The 26,055-nt window shown below is 42.9% G+C and overlaps 1 protein-coding gene across 2 annotated transcripts in view; it reads left to right on the top strand.

Annotated features, from left to right (window-relative positions):
• The window catches only part of AUTS2 (activator of transcription and developmental regulator AUTS2), an 800,502-nt gene that overhangs the window by 342,709 nt on the left and 431,738 nt on the right, over positions 1 to 26,055 (top strand). For both annotated transcript variants that reach the window (XM_075440366.1, XM_075440365.1), the window contains exon 3: positions 22,667 to 22,768. In XM_075440366.1, the coding sequence (XP_075296481.1) occupies positions 22,667 to 22,768 (102 nt within the window). The remainder of the gene's footprint in view (positions 1 to 22,666; positions 22,769 to 26,055) is intronic.

Below are 26,055 nucleotides of genomic sequence, written 5' to 3'. Positions count from 1 at the left end.
AGAGGAACCTGTGTTGTAACTTGGGTTTCTGGTTCAGCGCATTTTAGCTATAAAGCTAATTGTCATAAGGATTTTCAAACGACTCCTTCCTAGCTCATGTCTGGGTGCCAGTAGACTCCATGTTCTGTTTTTGAGCGGATAAAATCCTCCTCCTGGAAGCATTTATTTATCATATTACAGCTTCACATGAGCTGAGCTCAAGCCTGACCCGATGTTAAGTGTCTGTGGTAGATTTCATTACCTCCATATACTGGAAGTCCTGCCAATATACTGGCAGCAAAATCCTAGTGGAAAATAAATGGCAATAAAAAAGAGAAATGATAGCGTGTGTGAGTGGTGAGGAGCAGAGCTTTATTGAGACCGGACAACCCTAGAGATGTCACTTGGCATACAGACACGAGCTTAAGAGAGTGCGAGTGAAAGCTGATACTGGAATAACGACTCTGTGGCACAGACAGGGGAATAATTTAATTAATTGCACCGAAATTTCTTTGATGAATAGTTATGTGGTGATAAGCATGAGGTCGAACAGTAGAATGAGTTTCAGCTTTTTAATGGGCCAGCACAGCTGCAGTTTTGGAAGTGTTCCCATTTTATTATTTATTTTTTTCCCCCCTCTCAAGTTCTCTGGTGCTCGCTCGCTCTCTGTGCGCGGCCGAGCGTGCCCGTGCACACACGTGCTCGCGCGTCCAGCCAGGCTCGGCTCCTCACCCCCTGCACCGCGCTGGCCCGGGGAGGAGAGCAGGCCAAAGCCGCTTGGCTAAAGTAGCCACTTTGAAATCAATGCCAGATCGAAAGGAAATTGTAGGATGGTTTCTTTATGAAGCCTGCATTTTTTTCCGATGATGCTTTTAACAGGGCCTCCACTGCAACAGTTGTATGAAGATTTTAATAAAACTTTTCTGGTCTCCAGAGGAGGAGGCATGTCTTTGTTGTTGGAGAGCTGGAGGGAAGGGAACAATGCAACACAGCTGGAACTCCAGCATTAATCCTATGATTCCTGGGCCATATTTTCAGACAGATCAATTACTTCTGGCTGTAACCAATTTCCAGCCATTTCCTCACTATGCAGGGCTCCGTTTACAGTCACTTGGATGCTGCAGCTTGATATAACCTCCTAACTTTATAGAACTTCAGCTGTAAATATCACCCGTTAGACCTGTGGCCACTGTCAGCTATGGTTTACCATGAGCCATTAACTGAAAAATTAGAGGTAGGGGTTGTGGGTGGTACCGGCTGTCTGGCTGGAAGTTGTATTTGGTACCACTCTGTCCAACCACCTCTGTATGAGAGCTGCAGTTTGCTTCCTGAGAGTTACTGGGTGGGTTGGCTGGGTTTGCTTGGGGGTTGCCTGTGTGAAGGCCTTGGGGAGAAATACTTCCGTGCTCTTGGGGAGAAAATACTCTTGGGAGAAATACTTCCATACTCTGCAGCAGGAAAGGGCGAGCAGGGACAGGCCATGGGGAAGGACCTGGATGCCTCTCCGAGGATACGTCCCTGAAGATTCGCTCAGCGGGAGACCCCTCTGCGGTTATCCCAGGCTTGGGGCTGGTGAATGCTCTGCTAAAACAGGCATGAACTCTTCGAACAGAAGGAAAAGAAAACATGTAAATAGCTGATAAAGCCTGTCAACATCAAAAACTTTTTTTTCAAATGCAGCAGGGCTGCACAGACACCCTTGTTTTTGAATAATGTTCTCTTATTGCCTTTTTTTTTTTTTTTTAGAGTAGTAGCATGTTACTCTCCAACAACAGCTTCCCAACCGAGGTTTGCGTTGTGCTTTGCAAATGTTCATTTATTGAGCCATGGAAGCTGAGACCCAGAGCCCAGCCCATTCACACATTCACAGACATCGCATGGGCCTTCCGTTTGGTAAATAACAACTTGGTCTCTCATTGCAAAATTAGTAAATGTACAGTGACGACTTACGGGTTCCAGTAGGTTGTAGCGTGGCCTCCACAAGGAGTTTTCTCCTAGTGTCTCACTGCTTTTGATGCTTCATGATCATATAATACACTATGAGATACACTGTTATCTTCAGTAGCAGACATTTGCCCCACTCTCCCTTTCCAGCCTAATTCATGTGACTCTTTTAATATCTGATTGCTTACGGAGGGTCACTGGTAGTACTGCACGAGAGGCTTGCGGCTTTGGCCTTTGCCAGCAACTGAAAGTGACGGAGGGGCGAACTGCACAGTTCTGTTAGTTGGTCAGGGTTCTTTTTTCTTTCTTGGAACTTTGCCCATCTTATTATGAGTTCTTTAGAGAAATGAAATGCAGCAGTAGCTTGAAGAAATCATGGACGCTTTCCAGCAGTAAAAGAGCTCTGGAGTCAGTATATAAGCTTTCTCCCCTGGTTGCAGTTAGGAAGCCAGTTGACAGTATAATGGGCTTTTGGAGGGGGCACGATGGTTTGTGTGTTCTGTTTGATGTTGCAAATACTGAGCCCTGGGGGAGATCGGGGAAAAAGGATGTTCTGTTCTTTAGGAAAGGAAAAGATTAACCTGAAATGTGAACTGAAACTTAGGAGCTCTGCAAGACTTAGGTGCACCAGAGACGAGTTTGCTTGCTTTAGTGGAAATATCTTCTGTCTTGTAACAAAGGCAGGCAAGTGTTTTTGCAAGGATTTGGTTAGAAAACTAAGGTGTGTGTGTTTGTATAGAAGTAAGAGCCACAGCTGTGGCTGAAGGTGGGTGAATCTTCAAGGCATGGCCATTCCCTCAAGGTGAGTTTCTGACAGTTTGGATGCTCCTCAGAGGGACTTGTAACCTTGTCAGAGAAGGTCTGGGAATCATGCGCGGTCATGGTTTTTCCAGAGATTTCTGTAAAAAGTGATTCTGGTGCATTTCTTCTTTCTCACTTCTGCTTCCATTTATATCCATTAGGAGATTTCTTTTTTAAAGACAGGGGGAAACAACTACGATCGCTTTTGATAGCTGTAGGGAAAAACAATATAACCCTTTCCTTTGAGCTATGATCTTTTTGTCCATTCTTAGTAAATATTGGTAAAGACAATACATGTGGCTCTTTCTCAGCAGAAGTTGTATTTTCATATCCTTATTTTTTATCTACAAATTCCAAAATATGGCAGGGTCATGCTTTTCCATGTAAGCTGATGCCAATCTGGCAGAGTTTCTTCTTGGTTATACATATAGACCCACTTGCTTTCACAATTTCTTGGCCATTGGAAATGGTGGCATACAACAGGTTTCTCATATTCCAAATTGAGTAAATGTGGTTCAGACAGAGGCACTGTGGAAGATGTCTTTGTCTCCTTCACATCACTCTTAATCTTTTACATTGCTCACAGAACTTATTTTCCTCTACTTACATAGCTCTTATGATTTCTTATCTTTGACAGTAGATAACAGGAATTTGGGTCTGTGGGCTTCTTAGAAGGACATGTGCTGTTCATTTTCTTTGCATATTGTTTCTTTATCTTCTTTGTATGAATCTCCTTGTATCTTGAAGACTCTTATTACTAAGTGATAAAGCAATGGTCAATGTTTGGATTTTGCAGGAGATGCATCTGTAGTAAATATAGATGGGTGGGACACTGGATTTTCTGTGCTAGGGAGAAAAGAGGTATTGTTTGAATTTGATTTATTCAGACACAGTTAATTCAAAAGTTCTGCTTCTTAAACAGAAGTTAGGGGTGGCATTAGTTAGGCTTTCAGTCGTCCAAACGTCTTCAGAGAATGAGAAAGATGTGATCCTTGGGGTTCTCCGCGGTTGTTCCCTCCCATCTCAAGCATTTCTGAACTTGTAGGAGCAGAATCCGAACTTGGTGTATGGTGTGTGCCTGTAATTGTGCATGTGCTTGTCTGTGTGTGTGTTTGTGAGGAAACATGAGATAATTGTCACTTGGTAAGGGGTTTATGGCTTGTTTTCCTGTATTTCATTTCCACTGTACTTACAGTTATTGCTAGATTCAATTGAACAACTTCTTATTTATTGTACAATAATACCTGGACAACAAGTTCATCCACTTTAACAGCCTATTTTTAGTGGACTATAGTAACCATAACACCAGAGAATGAAGGTACATGAGCACAGATGTAATTATACAATGGATCTTAATCTGGGATGATATTGCGAGATATGAATCTATGGCACTTTCGAACAGAAAAATCAATAAATAAAACTTCAAGCACTCTCAGCCCTTCAGATAATGGGCATATTCCAGGATTTAGCACCAACTCTTGCATCTCTCAAAAATATCATCCTGAGCTTTCAAAACTTGCCTATCCTGCTGGAATTTCCCATTTTACAGGAAAACTCTGCTGAGCAAAGGCTGATATTCTCATCTTGTAGTTTTACTCCTTCAAAATAAATGGAGTTTCCAGTTCCACAGACTTGTATTTCGCAGAAAGGTAATGAGGATTTTTTTTTTAGTAAGGTTGAATGTTTTTCTGTTTAGCTGAAGGAGTTTTAGGTTTTCATAACATTGTGTGTTTACAGAAAATACTGATTATCTTCACCTATACTGTATTATTATCCCAGTGCACTTTGTACCAGCCTAAACTTCAGAGCAAGCTTAGGCTTTAATCCAGGTGCAGTATTCAGATCTCTGGAGGACAGAATCTGCAGCAGGTTTATTCCTTCACTTCTCATTTCCCCTCGACCCCAAATATTTCACATCAGCAAACATGACCCCAGTGATTTTTCCCTATAGTTTTGTCGTGTCATTCCCGTAGCAGAACTGAAGGGAAAGACGGTGAGATCATCTTGCTTAAAGACAAGCCTCTCTCTTACAAATCTAGTCTTCCTAAGCTCTGTGTAGTCAATGAGGAGAAAACCAAACTTTCACGGAATTCTTACGGCCGCTTGGGTTTGGTGCCTACTCACTCGCTGGAGTAATTTCTCATTTCTGTGTAGGGGGACTGACATGCTAAATTTGGTGCCCGAGGTTAGGCATTGTGAATACTTTGAAGCCGTAACTAGACACAGCAGCGTTAACTTCAGCGGAAAAAGTACTTGGTGGTTGCTGGACCTGATGGGGCTGTGATTTAAGCGTGCTGAAGTATGTTTGCCGTGAGTAGTACCATTGCTGATTTCAGCATGACTACTCACAGCACCAAATGGTAAGGACATCTTTGTGTTTAGGGTTCTGCTGTGTCAGTATTGTCAGCAGTGCTTCCGAGGGGAGACAGAGCACCTGTTGGAGGCAGCATTTTCCCTTTGAGGAGAGACTGTTTTTCCAGTAAGTGCTGTCTCCTCCCAAGCCCAAATCCCAGAGCCAGGCTGGCTAATGTTGCCTAAAGTGCTTACTATTCTGAGAACTTTTTCAAGAACTGTTAGAAATCAGAGTAGGGAGCACTAGGCACTTCAAAGTATTCGTTAATGAAAGTTTGGCTAAAGCAACATCTTAAAATAGAATGCAGAATCAGCGTGCTATCTCAAAAAAGATTTTTTTATCCCTTAAATCCCTTAGAATTTATTACGTGGGCGTGAGCAAAAAGGTTGGCTCCAATAAAAACCTAGCTTTGTAATGATTAGCAGGGGCCCAGTATAATTTAGGATATTCTTTGCAGTTTATAAATACGCGCTCATAAAAAGCACAGATATAAAGAAGCTGTGACTTTAAGTCATTAGAAGCCCAGTGGTTTGATAAAATAACAGGAAACAGACAATTTATTATGAGCAATCTCGGTAGCTCTGGATTATCTATAAAACTTTTATGGCCCTCCCCAAGTGGCAAGAGGCCATAAAACTTGCCTGAATGAGGGACTTGTTAATTTACTTGTTAAAGCAAATTAAAAATTTATAAGAGCTTTTAGGTAAATGAGATCTTCTCTCATTGCTGCCCTTGCGGGCTCAGGAGTCCTAGGAGGGAAGAAGTGGTTGCGCTCAAACATCACAGCAGAACAATAAAAGCTATTAAATTGGTTCAGTTTATTACTACAGAGCCAGGCAGCTGTTGCCATGGTTTGCTGTGGGATGCCAGAGGTTGACAGCGTGGCATTTCTGTGGCCTTAAAAAGAACGTAATAACTGTGCCTTTCACCCACCCCAATGTCTCTGTCTGCCTTGCTCTTTCCTCCGGTTTTTGTGTGGATCTCTTCAAGTCGGTCTGTAGCCTGTTGCAGAGACATCAGCGTCTCCTTTTATCGTTCCTTGTCTTAGCTGTTGTAAAATAGGTTTATGAACACCAGAAAAACCTGCACAGTTCTAGCTTGCCTAACCAGGACATTTAACAGCAAAAGAAGTTTTATTCGATTCCAGTGCTGCTGCTGTAACTAGACACAGCAGTGAGGAAGAAGGGCCTGGCAAGGAAAACAGAGCTGTTGGGCATCTTTGAGCAATCTCTGAAAGCTGTTAAAACGGATTTGAGAAGTGTTTCTCCAGATCACTTCAACAACAGCTTCTTACCGCAAATGAGTTCCAGCTGGAAGCACCATGAAGAGTTACACTTTGTCCTTGCGACTCCAACTCAGAAAAACCCTATTAAGAAATAAAGTTTCTATTGAAACGTCTCAATATTTAGCAGAAGACCTGCTTCGAGTAAGGTTTTGAGTGAGGAGAGATCTAAATCAAGCTGCAGTGAACCTCTCCTGAACCTTTCTTCTATAAGCAGCTTGTCTCTATGTGTAGTTATTTCTCTTTTGTTCAGGAAATATCTTTTACAGATCTAATGTTATTTATACAGTGAGCTAACAGCACTTCCACGGGGGAAAGAGTGGCGTAAATTCAAAAGGTTTCTGTTGTGAACACTTCAGGTGATCACTTCAGATATTTTCAGGTGTCTTAAGACTGGCACCCAAGAGTAATCCTGCCTGCATAGTCAGTTGTCTAAACACAGACCGCAGCTTTTAATGCTCATTTCATCCTTATGTGTTTCATTTACTACCTGTTTCATCCCAGTATGATTTGTATGATTATATAATTTTGAATGGATATTGCAAGTGCTCTCGTTCAGAATAGGAAATAATCGGTGAGAGAAGTTTGTGGAGTACATGTAGAAAGTCTAAAAGCGTCGTCTTCAAGATAGGCTTGAAAGAACTGGGGCAGTTCAGTTTTACAAAGAGAAGATGGAAGGGAGTTACTGATAACAGTCTTCAAACACAAGAAGGTTGCTGCAAAGAGGAAGAGAAAAATCTGTTCTGTGTATCCATGATAGATGGGACGAGGTTACGCTGCAGATAGGAGATTCAGTTGAGATGTGAAGATAGCTTTTTGAAGGTAAAGACAGTGAAACACCACACCAGTTCACCTGCAGTCCTTGTAGAGGTCCCTGGGTGTCTTTAGCAACAGTTTGGGCTGGGTTGGCTGGTTGGCTGCATGTCGTGGATGATGCAGGTATGGTTGGTCCTTCCTGGGCTCAGAGGGATGGGCTATGGGACCGCTTGAGTCTGCATTCTTTCTCTGATTTTCTGTGATTTTATAATGCTGCGACTCCTCGGCGCTCGGAGACTGCAGTAGGTGAGATGAGTACTCAAATACTTCAGGCATTGCTGCCCCAAAGTCTTTATTTCCCATGTGGTTCCCCAGTGAGAGACAGATGTTTAGCAGGATGCTTTTCCTTCGTGCTGCTAGACCAAACAAAAGCTTACAATCTCCAGGAATTCAAGCATAGCGATAGTAATATTCTGGCACTTCCATCACTCAATAGCCGTATTATAAATATTTCATGGAAAAACTGAATCATAAAAGTATTATTTTTGTAGTGTGCCAAGAGTAGATCCAGGCACTTGGAGCATAAAAAGTATGAAAGTCACATTTTAATATTGTGCTATCCTCACTAAGTACAGTGTTAGTCTGAAACTGCCTGACATATAAAAATAAGGCAGTGCCTCCAAGGTATATTAATGGTGGTTATGCGGCTAATGGTTACATGGCAACCTCCCAGTACATTCATTTTAGTGCATACATTTCTCTGAACCAGTTAGGACTGGCTGGAAAGGTCTCGAAATCCCATATGGCATCCCCAGGGACACCACTTCAGCCACATTTCATTGAACCAGAAGTGGATATAACGTGAGCCAAAAGCTCACTGTCTTGCAGTGGGGTTACGCTCCTGCCTCTGCTAGGCACATCTGAAACTCCCAGCCCTAATCCTTGAAATTCGTAGTGATGACAGCGCTTGGAGTAGAATGATTGATCTTTCGTGTCCTTTCATACCTAACTACTGTTCTGGGTCCAGATTTTGGAAACCTGAATTCCAAATAGGTTTGTGGGTGTTCTCAGCCTTTCTGGATCTGGCCCTTAACCGTAATAACCTATTTCAGCAAGGGAAAAAGTCAAATACTGAGGCAGAGAGACTGCTTTGCTCAGGCTGAGCTGTTGAGACGGGTACAAGCACATGGAGTGGGACACGACAGAGATGTGATGTGTTTTTATTGTAGGTGGTCTGTTATGGAAATATCTATGGAAATACATAGCTATTGTTGGAAGCATGTTGAGCCCAGCATGTTATTTCTGGCATAAATTAGAGAGAGGGAGATGCCTTGGAACAGCTGATGCCCCATTGGTAGGGCATCAGTTGGCAGGTGGAAGACCCAGGTTCATGACCCTGTTTTTCTTGACTGGAAGCGGTAACTGGAATGTGGGTCTCTTATTCTACGTAGTGGCAATACAGACATTTTGGTGCACCACGAAATCCCCACTGAACACAGCAAAATGAATCCGAGAGGCAGGGTCCTGCAGCTGACTCCTTCCCTAAATTACGTTTTGTCAGGGCCTTTTTCAGTGTTTATTAGTTTAGCCTTGCAATTCAACGTTTACATTAATGACATGATTAAAAGCAAAACAGGAACCTGGGCAGAATGTGGTTCCTGTTAAAATCATTCTAAGTTCCTTGCTAACTTAACCCTTTTGAAAGCCAGAGACACTTACTGAGCTGCCTACGTGTTTAACGAACAGCAAGCATGCTATTCAAACCCATCAGGGAGGGTGTTTGAATTTATTCCCGAAGGCATTTATTCACAGGGTTCGTTCATACAGTAGCTAGGTGATGACAACAAATATTGAATAACATCAGCCTTTTGCCATACCCTGGGAGCAGTGGGAATGACTTGCCTTGGCTTAATTTAAATCATAACCTGCCAAATTGGTGAAGACCTGCAGAAAACTCATCAGCAGTTCTGAGCTGCGTACCTGATTAGGGAGCACGTGAATTAGATAGCTTGGTGTCTGTGGTGTAAAGGTTTTTTTATAGCACCTAGTTTTTGCATGGGTGCAGCTTTGATGAATACTACCCTATGTTCTTATCACAAATGAGCAAAGGAAATATAAATTAGAAGCTCATAAATATAGGATTCTCGTTGCCTTTGAAGAACTTAATTTCACTATGGTTTGCATGAGAATGCTTTCATTGCTTTCAAAAAATGAATTTGTTTTTGGCTAGAGTGTAAGTAATGCATAAGCCATAACATTTTAAGTAGGTGTCCTTTATCTAAAGTAGATTAAAAGGGACATGAGATCTGTGAGGGGTTAATTCATATGTTCTAAATGAAAATGGAATTAGAAAACGAATTCTCTTCCAACATCTCTACTCAGCATGCAGATCAAAGCCTTCATAGGAGTAAATTTATGTCTGATAGTGTGGACGGTTTCAATGCACACTGGCGAAATATCATGCTGATTGCTGATTGAAAACAGTTGTTAATTCTCTACTTCACTAAATTCAGAGTGGAAAAACTTTCCTTAATAAAGAACAGATTGAAGAGAACCAAGACCTTACTGTGTGGAAATTAATGGCAGATGCATATACTGGTAGTTAAAATGTTTCATTAGATGTTAATGTCTTGCTGTGTTTTTAATTGTTCAGAAATTAGCCTCTAGAATATTAAAACCATCTGTTTGTTATCATGATGAAACAGAATACTTAAATAGTTATTAATTTTGTGGGCTTTTTTTTTTCCTTGTCTGCAAAACTTTGATCTGTTGAGATTTCGGTGGATGCTGGATGCAAATGTGGAAAACAATTTTAAAACACCTTGGTGCCCCCAATATCGGCATTTGCTGCCTGCCACCCATATTTTGCATGCCTGCTTTATTTCACAAATTATTATTCACCGAGGAGAAACTGACGTTTTTTAGTGCATAGGAGGAGTGTGCTGATGCTTGCTGAGCCTGTATAATGGTTGATTTAAACTGTAATATGGTACGTTTTCACATGCTGATACTTAAAAATGAAGTCTTGTGGGTCATTTTAAAGTCCAAATATTTCAAAGCATAGAAGGGCTTCCAAGTAGATCCATCAGCACAGGGCTTTGTCTTCCTTAATTTCCAATTATTTACAACTATTTTTCATTTATTTTTAAGGGTTGAGTTTTGGGGGAGTTGGGGTTATTTTGACAGTTTTTGGGGGTTTTGTTTGCGTTAGGGCTTTTTTTATCATGTAGATGAACAATAATGGGCTTATTTGAGGTCCTGATTCAGGTAAATATTCCTCTTTATGAGAACACACATCGAATATATTTCCAGCATAATAGTGAAGATATGTGCTTTTTTCCTCCCAGTTGAGATGAATTTAACTAAGTGCTTCAGTGCTGTCTTGTGGGGAGGCTGTAGTATGTATGTTTTATACACAACTCTCTGCTGTGAAGAGCACAATTTATAATACATTTTGTAATGCTTGTTATACGTGACTTAAGTGTAAAAATTTATTCAGTAAGTCTAAACATTACTTAGAGAGCCATTAACGTATCTTTCCAAGTGATTTTTGACCTTTTCCTGAATAAGCACTTTACAAATTATTAAATGCCAGAATGAGGATTAATTCAAGTAACCATAATTTGATAGCAGTCCTCTGTTACAGGGTTTTTGCACTTATCTTAAAACAATAATAAAACTCTGCTTACCGAGCATATGACTATATTTTCGAGATGGATAAGTTTAGTACAATTTTAAAGTATAGGAAAGGGAAGTTAAATTGTGGGTTTTGTCAGTACAAGGTACAGAAATTGTCTGTCAGGTGATTCTAGTGGTCACCACGTTCCCTAAATGGATTCTGTACCCCTGGAAGTTAGCGGAAATGGTGTTGATTTCAGTGGGCACTGCATCCTGCCCCGGTTCCTTACCTCTCTGTTGAGGCTGGCAACACAAGGGCTAATAACGCTAGCTGGCAGAAGGATTTTCTGGAAACGAAACTGCTTTTGGACTTGGACTGAGGCAACCCAGCTCATCAAATCTATCAGACATTAAATCACCTTTGGTCACTGGTGACAAGGGAGAGACTCCAAGATGTACCAGGAGATTTGATGACATTTGCGGACAGGAGGACTCATTATTTCAACTGGCAAAAGTAGTCTGAGTTGAAAGAACAGTGCTGCAATATATTTTAGATTAATTGTCAGGATGAGAGAGGAAGAGAGATAAGCAGAAAGAAAAAAAGAAATCAAAAAATAATGTCAATTAAAACCAGAAAAAACAAGAACAAGGTGGTATTGTTAGGAATTTGAAGGCATTCTGAATTTTTCAGACTGGCTGCAGCTCTTTACTGTGTTAGTACAGGGCAAAAATTCAACAAGATTTACAACATGAAGTCCAGCTATGGTTTAAGGATGCAGTTCTTCAGCATTTCTTTTCCTGGTAGTGCCTGCGTCCTTGCCACCCCTTCCCACCATCGTGCCAAACTGAAGAACATTTTCTTCATCGTGCCAAACTGAAGAACTCATCTGGGTTAGAAGCAATCCAGGAAACGAAGAAGAAGAAAAATAACCTGGTTGTTTCTCACCTGGCTCAGTTCCCTGCAAAGCCCGGGGTCACCTGCAGCCAGACAACCCAGGGAGTCTCCGGGGCCTGGGGAAAACCGCCCGGGGCAAGCGGGTGACAGCAGGGTCGGGCTCCTGGAGCGGAAGAGGTGCTGTGAAACTATAGCCTGAGGTAGAGAAGAATTGTGACTTTTTAGTGCCAAACAGACGGGCGTTACAGAGCAGCACCCAGAACTGCTAGCAACCTGTGTGCAGCCCGAAATGCTGCAATACTTTGTGTTGTTCAAAGCGTTTCCCTCCAAAGAGGGTGGAGCGTGTAACACAAAGGTTCCTCTAAGTGGCAGCTTGCCATCTATCAGAAGCTAATACAGATTTAAACAATTTAAACAACAGTTCCTCCCGTTGCTTTTCTCCGGAGTTATTTGTGATGACTAGCTTCTCTTCATCTCTAAACTCATCTCCACATCAATGACAGCTGCTAATGAATTCAGATGGTTCATTCCCTTCCCTTCTGTGCTTCTTCAAATAGATTTTCTTTGCCAGATACTTCAGCTCCCCTTTCTGCTAACAAATCAGTACTGAGGTATATTATTATGACTTTTGCTTCCATCATTCAAGCAAGGGGAAAATACAATATGCATAGATGTGAGTTATATGTCAAAATGCTTTTACTCTCCTCTTCCCCCCCCCTTTCCTTCACATTATTAAATTATAGAGAAATACTATCATAATAGCCTCTTGGCCAAGTCACAGAGAGCAGAGTTATGGTTCCCTTGATAAATTGCAAAACATTATTAAGTTTTGCTCTCTAGACTGAGAGTATTGGCATAAAAGGACATCAACCACAGTCATATTGGTCTTGATTGCTGCTTAATTGCTGCTTGTTTGTGTTAGAGATCATGTGGTTTGATTGATCTTGCCCTGCTTTTGTCATTATAGATACAACTTCCTAGTTTTCTCCTTGTACTGAGACCACAGGATGACTTTTAAATCTTGAATAATTTATATGGCTGGCCAGTTAAACGGCTTAAAATAGTATTATATTTTTAAGCCAATAGCTCAACCTTCAAATCATTATTTATGCAACCAAGTTATTAAATATTTATTCTGGGCTTATATCGAACAATGAAATAACAGGGCTCTTTTATGTAAACAGTGGCAAGCATCTTGAGGTCCATCCATGAATACTGATGTTTCCTCCTTCAAGACATTTATTTACTTCTGTAATGTTAACTGGGTCTCAGGTTAGTGGTCTGCATTGAGGGGAAAAAAAGGATGGTGGTAGCCGTGACTGAATTCGAGCGAGCGAGTGCTGTCGCTCTGGTCTTTTTCAGGCTTGGTTCATGGAGCTGCTTCACATCTTTAGGTGTTCCCAAAAGGTCTCATCCCGTCTTGCATCTCCTTTGCGCATGAGGAGCAACTATCCAGTGGACTTGAAATGAGGGAAATTCTACAGAAACTACCTTGGTTTTGTTTCCCCTCGTTAAAACAGATGGAGGCTCTTTAGCCGAATTGGCAGAGAGCTGTAGAGCTGCAGCGCTGCTAAGATTTTTTGACCTGGCCTGTTTGCTTTGTGTTCCAGCATGTGATTAATTTTATCTTTGTACTTAAGTATTCTTCCAGTAAGTTATACATTTCAAAGTCAACCAGAGGCCAGGCAGAGTCCTTAGGGTGTTGGATGTCAGATATGCCAGGCTAAATGGGATGATATTTCTGTTCTCCTCTCCCCTTTCCGGAGGTTCAGAGTAAAGGTGGGGTGGTTGCCTCTGCTTTCGTACCTCGCCTGACCTTTCCTGTACAACCGAAGCAAGAGCCGCTCACAGGTCCAGGGCTGAGACTGGGACAGAGTCCCCGAGGCCACAGGCTGGACCCTGCGTCTGTCACCACTGAAGCGAGAGCTGGTGACGGTCTAACAAGAAGGATCTGGAAAGTCATCGTTGCCACCTGCCAGCTTGCTTCTCCATTTTTTTAAATGAGCCAGCCTAAATGGAACCACAAGCAGTCCCTGGTGGAAACTGTTGCAGCGAATACACGCGCACTGCTCCTTGTGGGGTATTCCCAGGGCTTGTGGGGGGATTTGCAACCCTACTGAAAGATTGTGTCTATGGCCATAGAACTTAAAATCTGGTTTTGGGACATACAAAGCAGAAGCAAGATGTATAGATGATGTAAATGGGCATCGCTCGTCTGACTGGGACTTGTGCCGTAGAGACGGGAACGCGAATGGATGTGTATCTGTGCGGCCAAGGGTGGTACGCTTGTACCAGGCAGGAGTAGGCACTAAAGCAGCTGTGTTTCAGAAGTGGTTTTTGGAGGCACAGAGGCTGCTTTCTCTGACACAGGGCATGGGGGGAGAGCCCTGGAAATCCAGGGTGGGATCCAAACAAGCTCTGCAGCAGGACTGAGTAAATATTGGGAGGGGCAGATCGATCCCACCCTGATTGCCGCTGCTCTGGCTGCCTCCGAGCAGGCCGGCCGGACCCTTGCTCTTCATCCCTCGCTGCTGCGCCAGCCTGTGCTGTGGAAGCTGCTTGGGGAGATTGATTGGTACAATGGAGTGCTTTGCAAGGTGTAATTTTAAAGGCCGTATTTCTCACTGTGCAACCATCAAAATGCAAAGGGTCAGAAGAAGCCTATATTTTTTTGCAATTCAGCTTTTAAAGTGTGCTGAAATACACTTCATTTGGTGCAATTGCCGACAGCTTGCTGTTTCATACTGCTCTTAACAGGAGCTGGGGAACAGAGTAAGTCTGTTATACTTTAGATGTTGTATAATGTATGTATGATTCTGGGGTGTGATGAGTTTATGCCAAATGTGTCTTTGATTTCTGTATAAACAGCACAGAAAAAATGATGGGCTGCATTCTCTGTGTAACTTAGATAAAATAGAGCTACAGATCTACTTCAGAGTACCTTCTGTGAGCTAGCTATCTAAGGTTGCCCAAGCATATAATGAAGGAGAAGAGGATCTGGAAATAAATGCCTGTTCTCTTTATCCCCCACCCCAGCTTTGGCAAGGATGCTATTTATTCTTAGCCTGCGTTGCCTGAGCTGTTGCTACTGTGAGCAGAACACGATCACTTGGTGTTTCTGTAATAACAATGCTAAGTAGCCAGATTCTCCCCAGGAGAAAAGGGGTGTCGCTTGGTTTCCTTCAGTAGGATCTCAGTACTCCAACGTAGTGAGCAAGTGCAGCAGCAGACTCTGGATCCACTCAAAGGCAGCAGGAAATGACCATTAGCACTTTAGAATAAGTAAGTTAGACACCCTTCTTCTGTGTCATAGAGCTAATTAGGTAAATGTTTATAGTTACTGGTTCAAGTTCTATTGGATGCAGGTTTTTCTGTCAACAGGAAATTGGAAAAATACATACGTGTGCTTATTCTCGTTTTCCTAAAAAGAATCTTTGAACAGGAAAATTACTTTGCAGCAGAGGCAGGAAGGAAACAACAAAAGATAAAATCTTGTCTGTGTTGGTCTACCTCACTTTTACCATTCGGGTAGCAAAATAAAACTTCATATTCTGCTAGGGATGTCAGATCCCAGGATGATGGCGTGCAGGCCCTGATCCTCAGCAGCTGACAAAGTCTTGGAGCATGTGCATGGGTTAAGATTAAATATCAAGATATGCCCAGAGAGCCTCCCCTAATACTGTATCTATTGGGTAACAAGATTTTTCTTCCCTGCTGTGAAAAATGTCTTTGTATTGATACTGTTCAGAGTCCGCACAGGGTGTGAATTCTTTTTTCATATTTACTGCCTAAACTTGTGTATTGCAGATACTCTTGCTCCTCATTATCTCACCTCTGATTTGCTTTCCTTGTGCTGCTCAGCTGTTCAGCTAGCCAGTCGGATGTCGTGGTGGCGAATGTCGTTGGTAGAAGTGCAGTGTACAGGTCTTGCTCCAGACCCGTGGCTGCTGTGTTGAACCATCTTTAAAGCTCTGGGTGACGTGCAAGTTCCGTATAAATAGTATCTGTCTAACTTAAGGCGGTAGCAAGATAGATTTAAATGAAAGTATTTAAATGACAGCTGTTAATCATGTTTTAAATCACAAGTAACAAGCGTTGATTTGCATTGTTTTTTCTTCTTGCTGTGCAGTTATCCTTTTATTTGTTTGCATACAGCCAGATTTGTTCTCAATCATTGATAAAATATGTTTTCTTTGCAATCAAATATTCAGTCCTACGTGAAATCTGCTGTTGCTCTTTTCTGACTGACGGAAGGCGCTTCACGTGTGTGTGTGCTTGGGTCGGGGGGGGGGCCGGCTCCTGGGGCTAGCTTTGTGCAGTGGTGCAAAGGGGACGTTGCTGCCGTGCCCGGACGAGGCTGCAGTGCGGTGCTGTGGCCATGTACGTGTGTGAACGTGGACCAGGAAAGTTCGAGACATTTTATTATTTGTTCTAGAGATCATTTAAAAAGCAGCACCCTTCGACTGAACAATGTTTAACTTTTCACCCTATAATCCACTGATGCTAGACTTCTGGTTTCTGTACTCAACTGTTCTGTTGTTTAGAATCGATTACGCTTCAACATGGATTGTCATACTTTTAAATCAAAGTTAACAGATTTTAAGGGAAAAATATGTTTCCTTGAAGTGCAAAATAGTGCTACAATGCATATTTTAATTCGCTGATGATTTTTCCACCCTGGTTTAGTGGGTGCGGGTTAGTGGGAACTGCAGTTAGCTTTTTGGCCCTCAGAGCGCATCAAAACCAGTCTCCTCAGAGCATGTGGTGACGTTCATGTTAGGAAAAAAAGCAACTGGGTAAAACCAGTCAGGGAGTCGTCAGCTGGGTTGGCCCCACAGCTGGGTGCTGGAGATGTTCCCAGTGCTGAAACATTCATTGGCTTCAGAGGCCTCTGATGCTAAAGAGGCTTCAGTGGTCTTTCCCCTGCCTGTCCCCCCACCTCAGGCCAGTGTATGGCGGTGCCCACCACTCTGCCTCCATCCCCAGACCTGTGGCTCACACACCATTGCCGGGAGCTGTGAGGACACAACCCAACATGGTGCCATGGAGCCCATCTCCCTCCCAGTGACCGTGCGGGATGGGAGTGGGCGCAGGCTCTCTCAGCCCCCTGACACCCTCCCTCCTGCTTGTGTGCTGTGAGCCAAGCCCCTCCTGATTGCCGAGCCCTGAAGAGATGGTGATGGATTCGTCGTCATTCATGCTGGGGTGGTCCAATCTGTTAACTCGGATCTCGCTGGGGTCAGCCAGGCTTGCTTTTCTGGCCGTTGCTTCCTGGCCTTTGGCCACTTGGAGCAGCCCGCAGTCGTCAGCAACCGCCTGGTCTGCCGGGGCTTCTGCCTGGATCGGTGGGTGTCGCATTTGGGAAAAGTATGTGACTGCTGGTAGCAACTGAATTTCACATCGCCAGCGCACAGCCTGAGTCTGGGCTCCTGCGAAAAGCCCAGAGAGCAACTGGAGGCAGGCTCTGTGTATATGAAGGAGCGAGTAGAAATGTCTTTGTACTGTGTAGGGCTGTTGCCCTGGTCAGGACGAACTGCTGTCATGGGTTTGGGACTGGGCTGTACCTGTTCAGGCTTCCTGGAGTCGGGAAGCATTGCTAATGGCGCGCGTACAAGTCTGTTCACCAGCTGATCTGAGCTTGAGGATATATTCACTGACATAGGCGCTGGATCAGAAGAGCTTTGGACTGTCTTGCCCATGCAAATGCTGTATACATAAAGACTGACAGGCAGAACTGAGAGCCGAAAATTCCCCTCCCCGCAGCAGGGTTATGCCATCCCGTGGGGAGCAGGTGTCCCCTTCCTCTCGGGCTCTGGTGAAGGCTTAGCTTGCTGGCTGCGCTATTACAGGGAGAAGTGTTAGTATTCTTAACTTTAAAGTATAACGTAGTGAAATAATCCTTTAATTCCATATGATGTGGAAACTCAGGCGCCTCGAAACTATACCATAGATTCACTGCTGGCAAATGGTATGGGGTTTTAAATTAAAATGTATTAAAAAAAAAAAAAAGAGCTCAGAACAACTGCATTAGGGTGTGTTTGATATGATATAGAAGTGCTGTGAAAAAGGCTTTTGCTAAATTCTTGGTAGGTTTATTTATTTTGCTTTTTGTTATGTGCTAACCAGGCACCACTACTATGGAATTATCTGAAGTGGCTTAGGGATCCAGCAAAGCAAACGGCAGTCCTGAGAGGATGATGGTCCCTGTAGCCTGGGGCTCAGCTGCCCTTTCAGCCTCCCTTACGCCTCTTAACATGATCGACTATCTCTGTCCTTCATCCTTTTCCTTTCTGAGACAAAAGGCAAGAGAGCAATGTTGTTACGGGTTATCCTTAGGAGTGTTTTATGGCTTATGCCCCCCATCCTTTCGTTTCAGAGATGTTGTTGACTAGTGTAGTCACTATAGCACTATGCCTCTAGATCTGTCCTACTCCTAAGCCTGTGTATTTAGGTCTGCTTTACCCTTTAACTTTGAATGGCAGAAGGAAGCATAGTAGAGACCTGCTTTCCCTGGACACAGCTGAATATTCAGTTTGCACAATCGCTGCCACAAAATAGTGCTGAATATTTCCCTGGTGCAAAAGTAGTTCCACTGGATTTCAAGTCACCTGAAAATCTCTCCATGCCCTGAAAGAAGTGCTTAGTATTGCAGCAGTTTCCTGTTGATGTTTTTGCATCTATTTTGGTTTATTCATAAAATAAAATATGCTAATAAAACCCTCTAAATAGACCAGTTTTGGAGAGCAGGGAAGACCCATCGTTATTCTCACTTTTTGGGGAGGGAATCGGGTGTGGTGAAGAGTCAGAAATAAAACCCGCTGCTGAGTCCCAGCCCAGAGCTTCAGCCAGCAGAAGATCTTTTTTTTCTTTTCCAGATCTTTTTTTTCCTCTTTTCCTGTCTTAATTTTAATAGAAATGTAGTTATCTAGTTCTGCTTGCCTCTCAGTATCTGCCAATAGATTTAAAGGCATTACGAAATAATAGGCTATGTAGTGTGATAAAAGATTTCCAGAAATATGACGTGATGATGCTAGGAATGACCAAAACCACCAACTTTTCTAGTTTTGGAGACATGGGTGTGCACGAGGGTCCTGGCCCTGTGCCATTCAGCCTGGGCAAACGGGCTCAAGTCGCTGATTATCGCTGTCTTTGCACGTGCCTGGTCTCTCACACTTGGGGAGCCCTGGGGGCTGTGCAAGTTCGCTGTGAGTCAGCGACACTCTGCGTTGGTAGGGGTTTGTGCTGTCAGTCTAGAAAATGTCTGTGGTTCCTCTGAGACCTGATAGAGTGATCCCGACGTGGATAAATTCACTCCCGCTGTACAGTGAAAGAGTGGAGTCCCAATGTGCTTTTTGCAAACCCTTCTTCATTCCTTGCTCAGTGCAAATTAGAAGAGTAAGGAGTGTGTTAATGTGGGAAGGTCCTCAGTGAGACACTGGAGTAGACATCATGGGAGTGTCATGCTGGCTTGGCTTTTTGGCGTGGAGCACCCTGACAGGAATGATACAGGAACAAGTGTTGTCAATGTTGCGCTTTAAATTTTTTCCCGAGGACAACTGCATTTTCCAGGAGAAGCTGATTTGAGGGTGCCCATGTGCCCCAGCGTAACGCACCAAATGCGTGCAGTGTCACTACCGATCCGGTCTGTTATTGGCAGACCTTTCTCTGGCAGCACTATGTTACTTCAACATCATTTTAATTTTAAGTGGTTGAATCTGTGCGAGTAGATCGGAATGAACCATTGCATATCCACATTAACTGTTCTCATGTGCGTTTGTGTGCGGCTTTAGGTTCTTAAAGGAAGACAATGGGCACATTTCCATGCTTTTTTTTTTTTTAATTTAGCACAGATTGATGGGTTTTGGAATAAAATGTAAACGCACAATAGTTTGGCACGTGGAGAAACTCAACTTGGAAGAAAAGAAAGGAAAATATGGAAAGCTTATAAATCTGTACTTGGACTGACTTCTGAGTTTGCTGTCTAGTCTATGCACTTTGCTCCTACAGAGTTTCAGGCTCAGATGTCTTGGTCATTTTCTCTTATTCCTTGTAAAATGTGTCTAGAAAAATGACACCTGCTGGGTTTTTCTTCTCTTCTCTGTGAATAGCTGGAATTCACAATGTGGAAGAAGTATAAAAATGACCTGTTATGATTAGTTAGCAAATAACTAGTGTGTGAAGATTCTGTACAAAACAAATTGAGGTTCTAAAAATAAAATTTGAGACTGGAAAAAATACTTCAGGCCCCTGTTACAATGAGATTTTTTCCATCATTGAGCGGATGTTGACAAAAGACTGAGTGAGGGAAACTTGATCTGTTTTCCTTTGGGTGGTTAGATTTTAAACCTGGGACCATAAAATTGCAGTACAGAGTGGTCCTAGATAAGGTCTGTGATCTATAGATGAAGTAGAAGTCTTCTTGAATTTGTTATCCTCCCCTCCACCTCCCAGATATGCTACCTAGACCTATTAGATCTGACTGATAAACCATTCCATTTGAATTAAAAATCTTTTTACTTGATTTTTTTTCTGGCTGAGCTGTGGAATATTTAGTTTATTTATTAAATTGTATGTGTTTGACAAATAGCTCCAGTTCTTATGTTACAGTTTCTTTGAGCTGAGAGTACATCTGTGCCATTTTCTGTGGTTGTGCTCATGCATTGCAACTCAGTTGTGTGTCTGAGCCTTCAGTTCTATGCACTTTCTCCTTTCTTTCTTTTGTCTGATAGAGAGCACCCAAAGCTGCTGATTACTAGTGCGGGGAATAAGGGATTAAGGTAAAGCAGTACACGCATAGCAAACTTGGAGAGGCAATTTGGTCTTGTAGTAGTAGGAGAAAACTGAGAATAACCATTAGGATGAGGATACTTTGTGCACTCCGTTAGTGAATCTGGGAGAGAACAGCAGTGTGTATCACAGAGTGGTCGGGGTTGGAAGGGCCCTCTGTGGGTCATCTGGTCCACCCCCCCTGCCCAAGCAAGGTCACCCAGAGCAGGCTGCACAGCACCGCGTCCAGGTGGGTCTGGAATATCTCCAGAGAAGGAGACTCCACAACCTCCCTGGGCAGCCTGGGTCAGGGCTCCATCACCCTCAGAGGGAAGAAGTTCCTCCTCGTGTTCAGCTGGAGCTTCCTCTGCTTCAGTTTGTGCCCATTGTCCCTTGTCCTGTCGCTGGGCACCACTGGAAAGAGTCTGGCCCTGTCCTCCTGACCCCCACCCTGCAGATATTTATAAGCATTTCTAAGGTCCCCTCTCAGCCTTCTCTTCTTCAGGCTGAACAAGCCCAGCTCCCTCAGCCTCTCCTCGTAGGAGAGATGCTCCAGTCCCCTCATCATCCTCGTAGCCCTCCGCTGGACTCTCTCCAGTAGCTCCTGATCTTTCTTGAACTGGGGAGCCCAGAACTGGACAGAGTACTCCAGATGGGGCCTCACTAGGGCAGTGTAGATGGGGAGTAGAACCTCCCTCAACCTTCTGGCCACACTCCTCCTAATGCACCCCAGGATCCCATTGGCTTTCTTGGCAACCAGGGCACACTGCTGGCTCATGGTCAACTTGTCACCCACCAGCACTCCCAGCTCTCTCTCCACAGATGAGAGAATGGATGAGCAGTGTATGAGGGTGGGAGGGAATGTATATCTGGGAGACAGAGCAGAAGTGTACATCTTGTTTGCGTGCGCCTATAAAAGAGAATGTGTGTGAATTTTTGTGTGTGCTTGTGCACCACATTTCTGGGAGAACTAAAAAAAAAATGAGAAGAGAGAGAAGAATGGGGCAAAAAAGTTGGCAGAGAGAGTTCATGGAGAAGGAACTTTTGTTGTCCAGTCATGAAATGGAGATGAGTGTGATTATCTATTCCTGTACGGTCTGAATAGAAATTACTATGAATGTATTAATAATTAGAAGAAGTCAGGAGGTATCGTTTGGTATTTGTTGTATGAATATCGTAAAGTGTAGTAGGTGTCTCATAAAATACTTGTTAGGTACCTCGCCAAGTATTTTCTCTGAATTTACCTCTGCTGCCAGTATTTACATGTGTGATTTTAAATCTGAATTTCTGAAACTGACTTATTGCCAGTATTAACCTCAGGAGTAACCAGTCTTCAGAGAAAGTAATTTCAAATGAAGCATCAAGAAAGCTAAACCAAAATTTTAATACATTCAAGGAAAATATACAGAAAGATACATCAAAACAAATATATACATTTTCAGCATTGCAGTAGATGTAGTTCATACCTTCCTCTTGCTATGTATGTGCTTGTGGACATGCGTGTAATGTATGTGTACGGTAAATGTTCATTTCAGTATGCAGCTGTTGTAACATGTTGACCTGCACAATCCACAGCGAAAGAGAAAGCAGGTGTGTTCTCAATTGTATTGAAAATATAGTTTGTAATTTTTTTGTATTTTTTATTTGTTACAATGCCAGTAAAGTTGATTAAAGCTGGTTTGAAAGGCAAAAACAAGCTGATACCTATTTAGATTTTGTTGTCGTATGAACATTGAGGTTAGTCAAGAATTTTTTATCGTACCAGGCAGTGTTGTTAGGGGCTAGTCTGGCACAAGGCCTCCCTGGAGTGATGGCTGCTCCTTCCCCTGGGGAGACTTCCATTGATCTTAGATCCTCAGTACTCTTCTGCTGTGATGACAGAGGGGTTGACTCTGTGAGTGCTTCGCTGTGATGGTGACTTTAAAATCTACATCCATGGCATAAATAGCTTGGGAAGTCGATAAGGTCCCAAAATGAAGGTCTTCAGCTGTGATTTCCTTGGGACATGAGTGTTGCCCCCCTCTGCCTGCAGGGTCTCGGCGCGCAGGCGGGCTCTCGTGCGCACGAGTTTGCTTTGCTCTCTGCTTTCAGCATCTCGCTGAGATGCTGCTTTGGCAGCAAGGCTGCACCGTGCCGGTGGCAGTGCTGCAAGCGCCACGTAAACGCTACTTTGTGTAGATGTGGGGATGGGTTAAAGAAGGGCAGTGGACAAGGGGACTTACATGAACCAGGCTAAATTCTTGCTTTCTTTATTATTCTTTCTTTCCTGCAGCTCAAGCCAGGTCAGAACAGTTGCCGAGACAGTGACAGTGAAAGCGCCAGTGGGGAATCGAAAGGTTTCCATCGAAGTAGCTCTCGGGAAAGACTCAGTGACGTAAGTAAAACTCCTGCAGCCAGATATTCCTTTGATTAACCCCTGATGTAGTGTTCTGAGGGGTGTAAGTCATTACTGGATTTAGTCTCTGGCATGGTTTGTTGCTCAACTCCCCTTCCCTGTATGGGGCTGGGAGAGGAAGAGGTAACTTGGGTGTCCTGCCCCAGTTCAGTAAACTTCTTAAAGTCTGGTACAATGTCTGTCTGTGTGAAAACACTCCTTCATTTTGAAATACTTGACAGCCATTTAATGAAGTTAAAATGCTCTGCATAGTTGAGAAGTGAGATGGCCTCTTTGTACCCCAAGTGGGGAGGGAAAAGAATGCATTTCTTTGGGCTAAATAATGTCTTTATGAGAAGTACTAGAGTGTCTAGAGAGACTCAGATAATTTATATATAATGAATTGATATAACATGGCCAACAAAAGCATAAGCTCTGCCTTTATTGCTCTACCTAAACTGCTCTGGAAAGTCCTAAGATGGCAGCTCTGTGGAGAATGTTTTTCTCCGCTGAATAATGCTGCCCATTCACTGAATGACACGCATGAGTTATTCCAACATATGAATGATTACAGAAATCTTTCTGTTGCTGAATTAGATTATTATTTATTATGTGTACCATCACAATCCTTGAGTGTTTTATTCATGGCTCTGGATCCTCTATGCTACATGCTTTACAGCACAGAATATAAAGACAGCCCTGTCTCAAAAGAGTATCTAAACTGGGGATTTTGTAAGTCAGATCCTTCACTGGTAAAAGCATGGATAGCTACATAAGACCAATTTGTATCAGCCAACAGTCTGGCCCTGCTTTTCACTAACCCACATTTTGGAAATGGGGATTTTATCGATAGCACGTCCATGTAGATTCGGATGACAGATACCAGATGGTGTCCTCTGTAGGCCAGTCCAATAGAACTGAATTGAGCAGACGTTAAAGGAAATACCTTTGTAAAGGATACATTTCGTTGTGTGAATTTAAGCCTGAAGGTGCACAGCTCACAATTTTTGCTGAGTTGTGTGTATTACTGGAACAGCCGCCTGATTTTTTTTTTCTGTGAATGTGTGAAATCTGTAGCACTCTCTTTCCTCATCCCTTTGTCACGTTATTGTAGACGTCCATTCCACCCCTAGAGCCAACCTTTATGGGCACATTCAGCTAGACACTTCAGAGTCTGCCCTTCATAGCTGTCAGGTGAGGTCAGTGTCAGGGCTGGAAGATATCTCTGGAAGAGGAGAGTGAAACCAGAGGAGATAGTAAGTAAATGCTCTGTATAGGTAGCAGTGGATGGCAGCTGACGGTCAGCCTGTCGCTGTTGCCATCCTAGCTTGCTCTGAGCTCTACGGCAGCTGAGAAGTCACTGCAATGAACTTCACTATTACACAGCACCTTCCAGCAAAGAATTTCACAGCTCCTTACAAACATGGTTTTAATTTAGCCTTGTCACTCGCTTGCAATGTGCTGAGTGGAGAGTTCTGAGGCTTATTTGAGCTTCCCAGCAGCTCGCGGCATTGCAGTGCCAGACCTGGCAGCAAGAGCAGAGACCTGGTTCCCCTTCCACCAATCAAATATAGTTTTTCTCTGATGTTTTTACAATATTTTCCCCTTGTCTTGGCACTCCGGTGAATTAAAAGGAAGTGGAGAGCAAATATAACTTTCCTAGTGCACCCGAGAGAGGACATAGGGATTCACAGGTTGCTCAAAAGGAACATTTTGTAAATATATATGAAAATGTATATTTAAAAATCTTTATACATAATTTTTGTTTTGCTTAATAAGTTCCTTTATGCTTTGATAATTCATTGCAATAAAAGTGTGTCTCTCTATGGTCTGGTGTTGCCAGTCCAGCTGTGATTTGAAAAACATTTACGAGAGAACTCTCATCTTGCCCGAGTGTGTGGTGGCCTTTCCCAGAGTCCTTCAGTTAAGAAAAGTAAATACCGTTCTGCCTTACTCTCTCTCCCAAAGACAAACATCCCATGCTTTTGAATCACAAGGCCTTACAAAGTGGTAGCATTACTTCTACTTCCAGCTGTGGGTGAGTCTGTCTTGAACTGTCCTCTTCTCCACAAAGATGCATCAAGAGCTTAATAAGGTTATTTTAAATAATATCTTCTGAAAGAGTTGTCTAATTGTATCTACCAATTACTGTCTAGAAAAAGCTACAGACAAAACAGTAAGTTTTTTCTGAAGATCCTTTCCTGATTTTAACACTATTTTCTTGGGAAAAAATAGGAAAGAAGTTGTGTACTCAACAGATGATAGAGGAAAGATATAAAATATTGCAGGCAGATTAACCCTGAGGTCAGAAAGCAAATTTTGGACAAGAAATGTAATGAATCTCCGCCGAAGTAGCCTGACAGCATTGTAAGATTTAAGCCTGGCTACCGCATGGAAATATGTATAATGAATGAAGTGCATATACTCTAGGTGGATGATCAATTTTCAAATCCCTAGTTGTAACTAAGCTGTTGAAACAGAAATGTTAGCTTCGTGAGCTTTAATGCAGAGCCTAAGTGATAGCTTAGTGACAGATGCGGAAGGAGGGAGATATAATGAATATCCAGTTGCAAACTGACATGTCAGTGGCTTCATTCCCTCTCCTGTCAGATATCTTTCAACTCTGCATATTGTAAATGTACCTACAGTCCTTGGATAACACAGATTGATGCAAAGTGTGTTTACAAGGGATGACTTCTTTCCAGACTAATGAGATCCAAGCAGGTAATTTGCAGCATTTGCGAGAGAGATGGTCAAAAATGAAAAGAAGATAATTCAATGAAAAGACCATGTTAAACAGGAGACTTCTCATAATGAGGCTTGAAATAGCATCAGACAGTAGGAAGAGGAATATCCTATGTTCTTGTCAGATGCAATGCAGTGAGACTGATTTCCATCACCTCCTTTCTTTGTCCTCATCTTGCACACGTGTGCAACACCCCCCCCCCCCCCCCCCCCGAGAGAACATAATTAGCAGAGAACTTGACCTCTGCTAGATTAGGGATAATGATTGCTCGAATGCTCCATTGCAAGTGTTTGACAGTGCCCTAATACATCTTCATGTTTGAATTTTGTAAACCCATTTCTCTCTGCCTTTCTCCCCTGTATAGTATTTTTTGGAATGACAACTTGTTTTTTGCTTTATGGGCAGAGGTAGCTCCAGGGGCCTAAAAGAGAAATTGGAGAGCTGCTCCTCCTTTATATATAGGGTGCTGTAGTCAATTTAATCTCATCAAAATCTTGCCAGTAGTAGAATTCATTTTGTTGAGATTTTGCTTGGAGACAAA

The sequence above is a fragment of the Opisthocomus hoazin genome, chromosome 20, assembly GCF_030867145.1.
Source record: "Opisthocomus hoazin isolate bOpiHoa1 chromosome 20, bOpiHoa1.hap1, whole genome shotgun sequence".
In the NCBI taxonomy this organism is placed as follows: domain Eukaryota; kingdom Metazoa; phylum Chordata; class Aves; order Opisthocomiformes; family Opisthocomidae; genus Opisthocomus; species Opisthocomus hoazin.
Note: the sequence above shows the minus strand (reverse complement) of the source record. Positions and strands in the feature narration are given on the sequence as shown.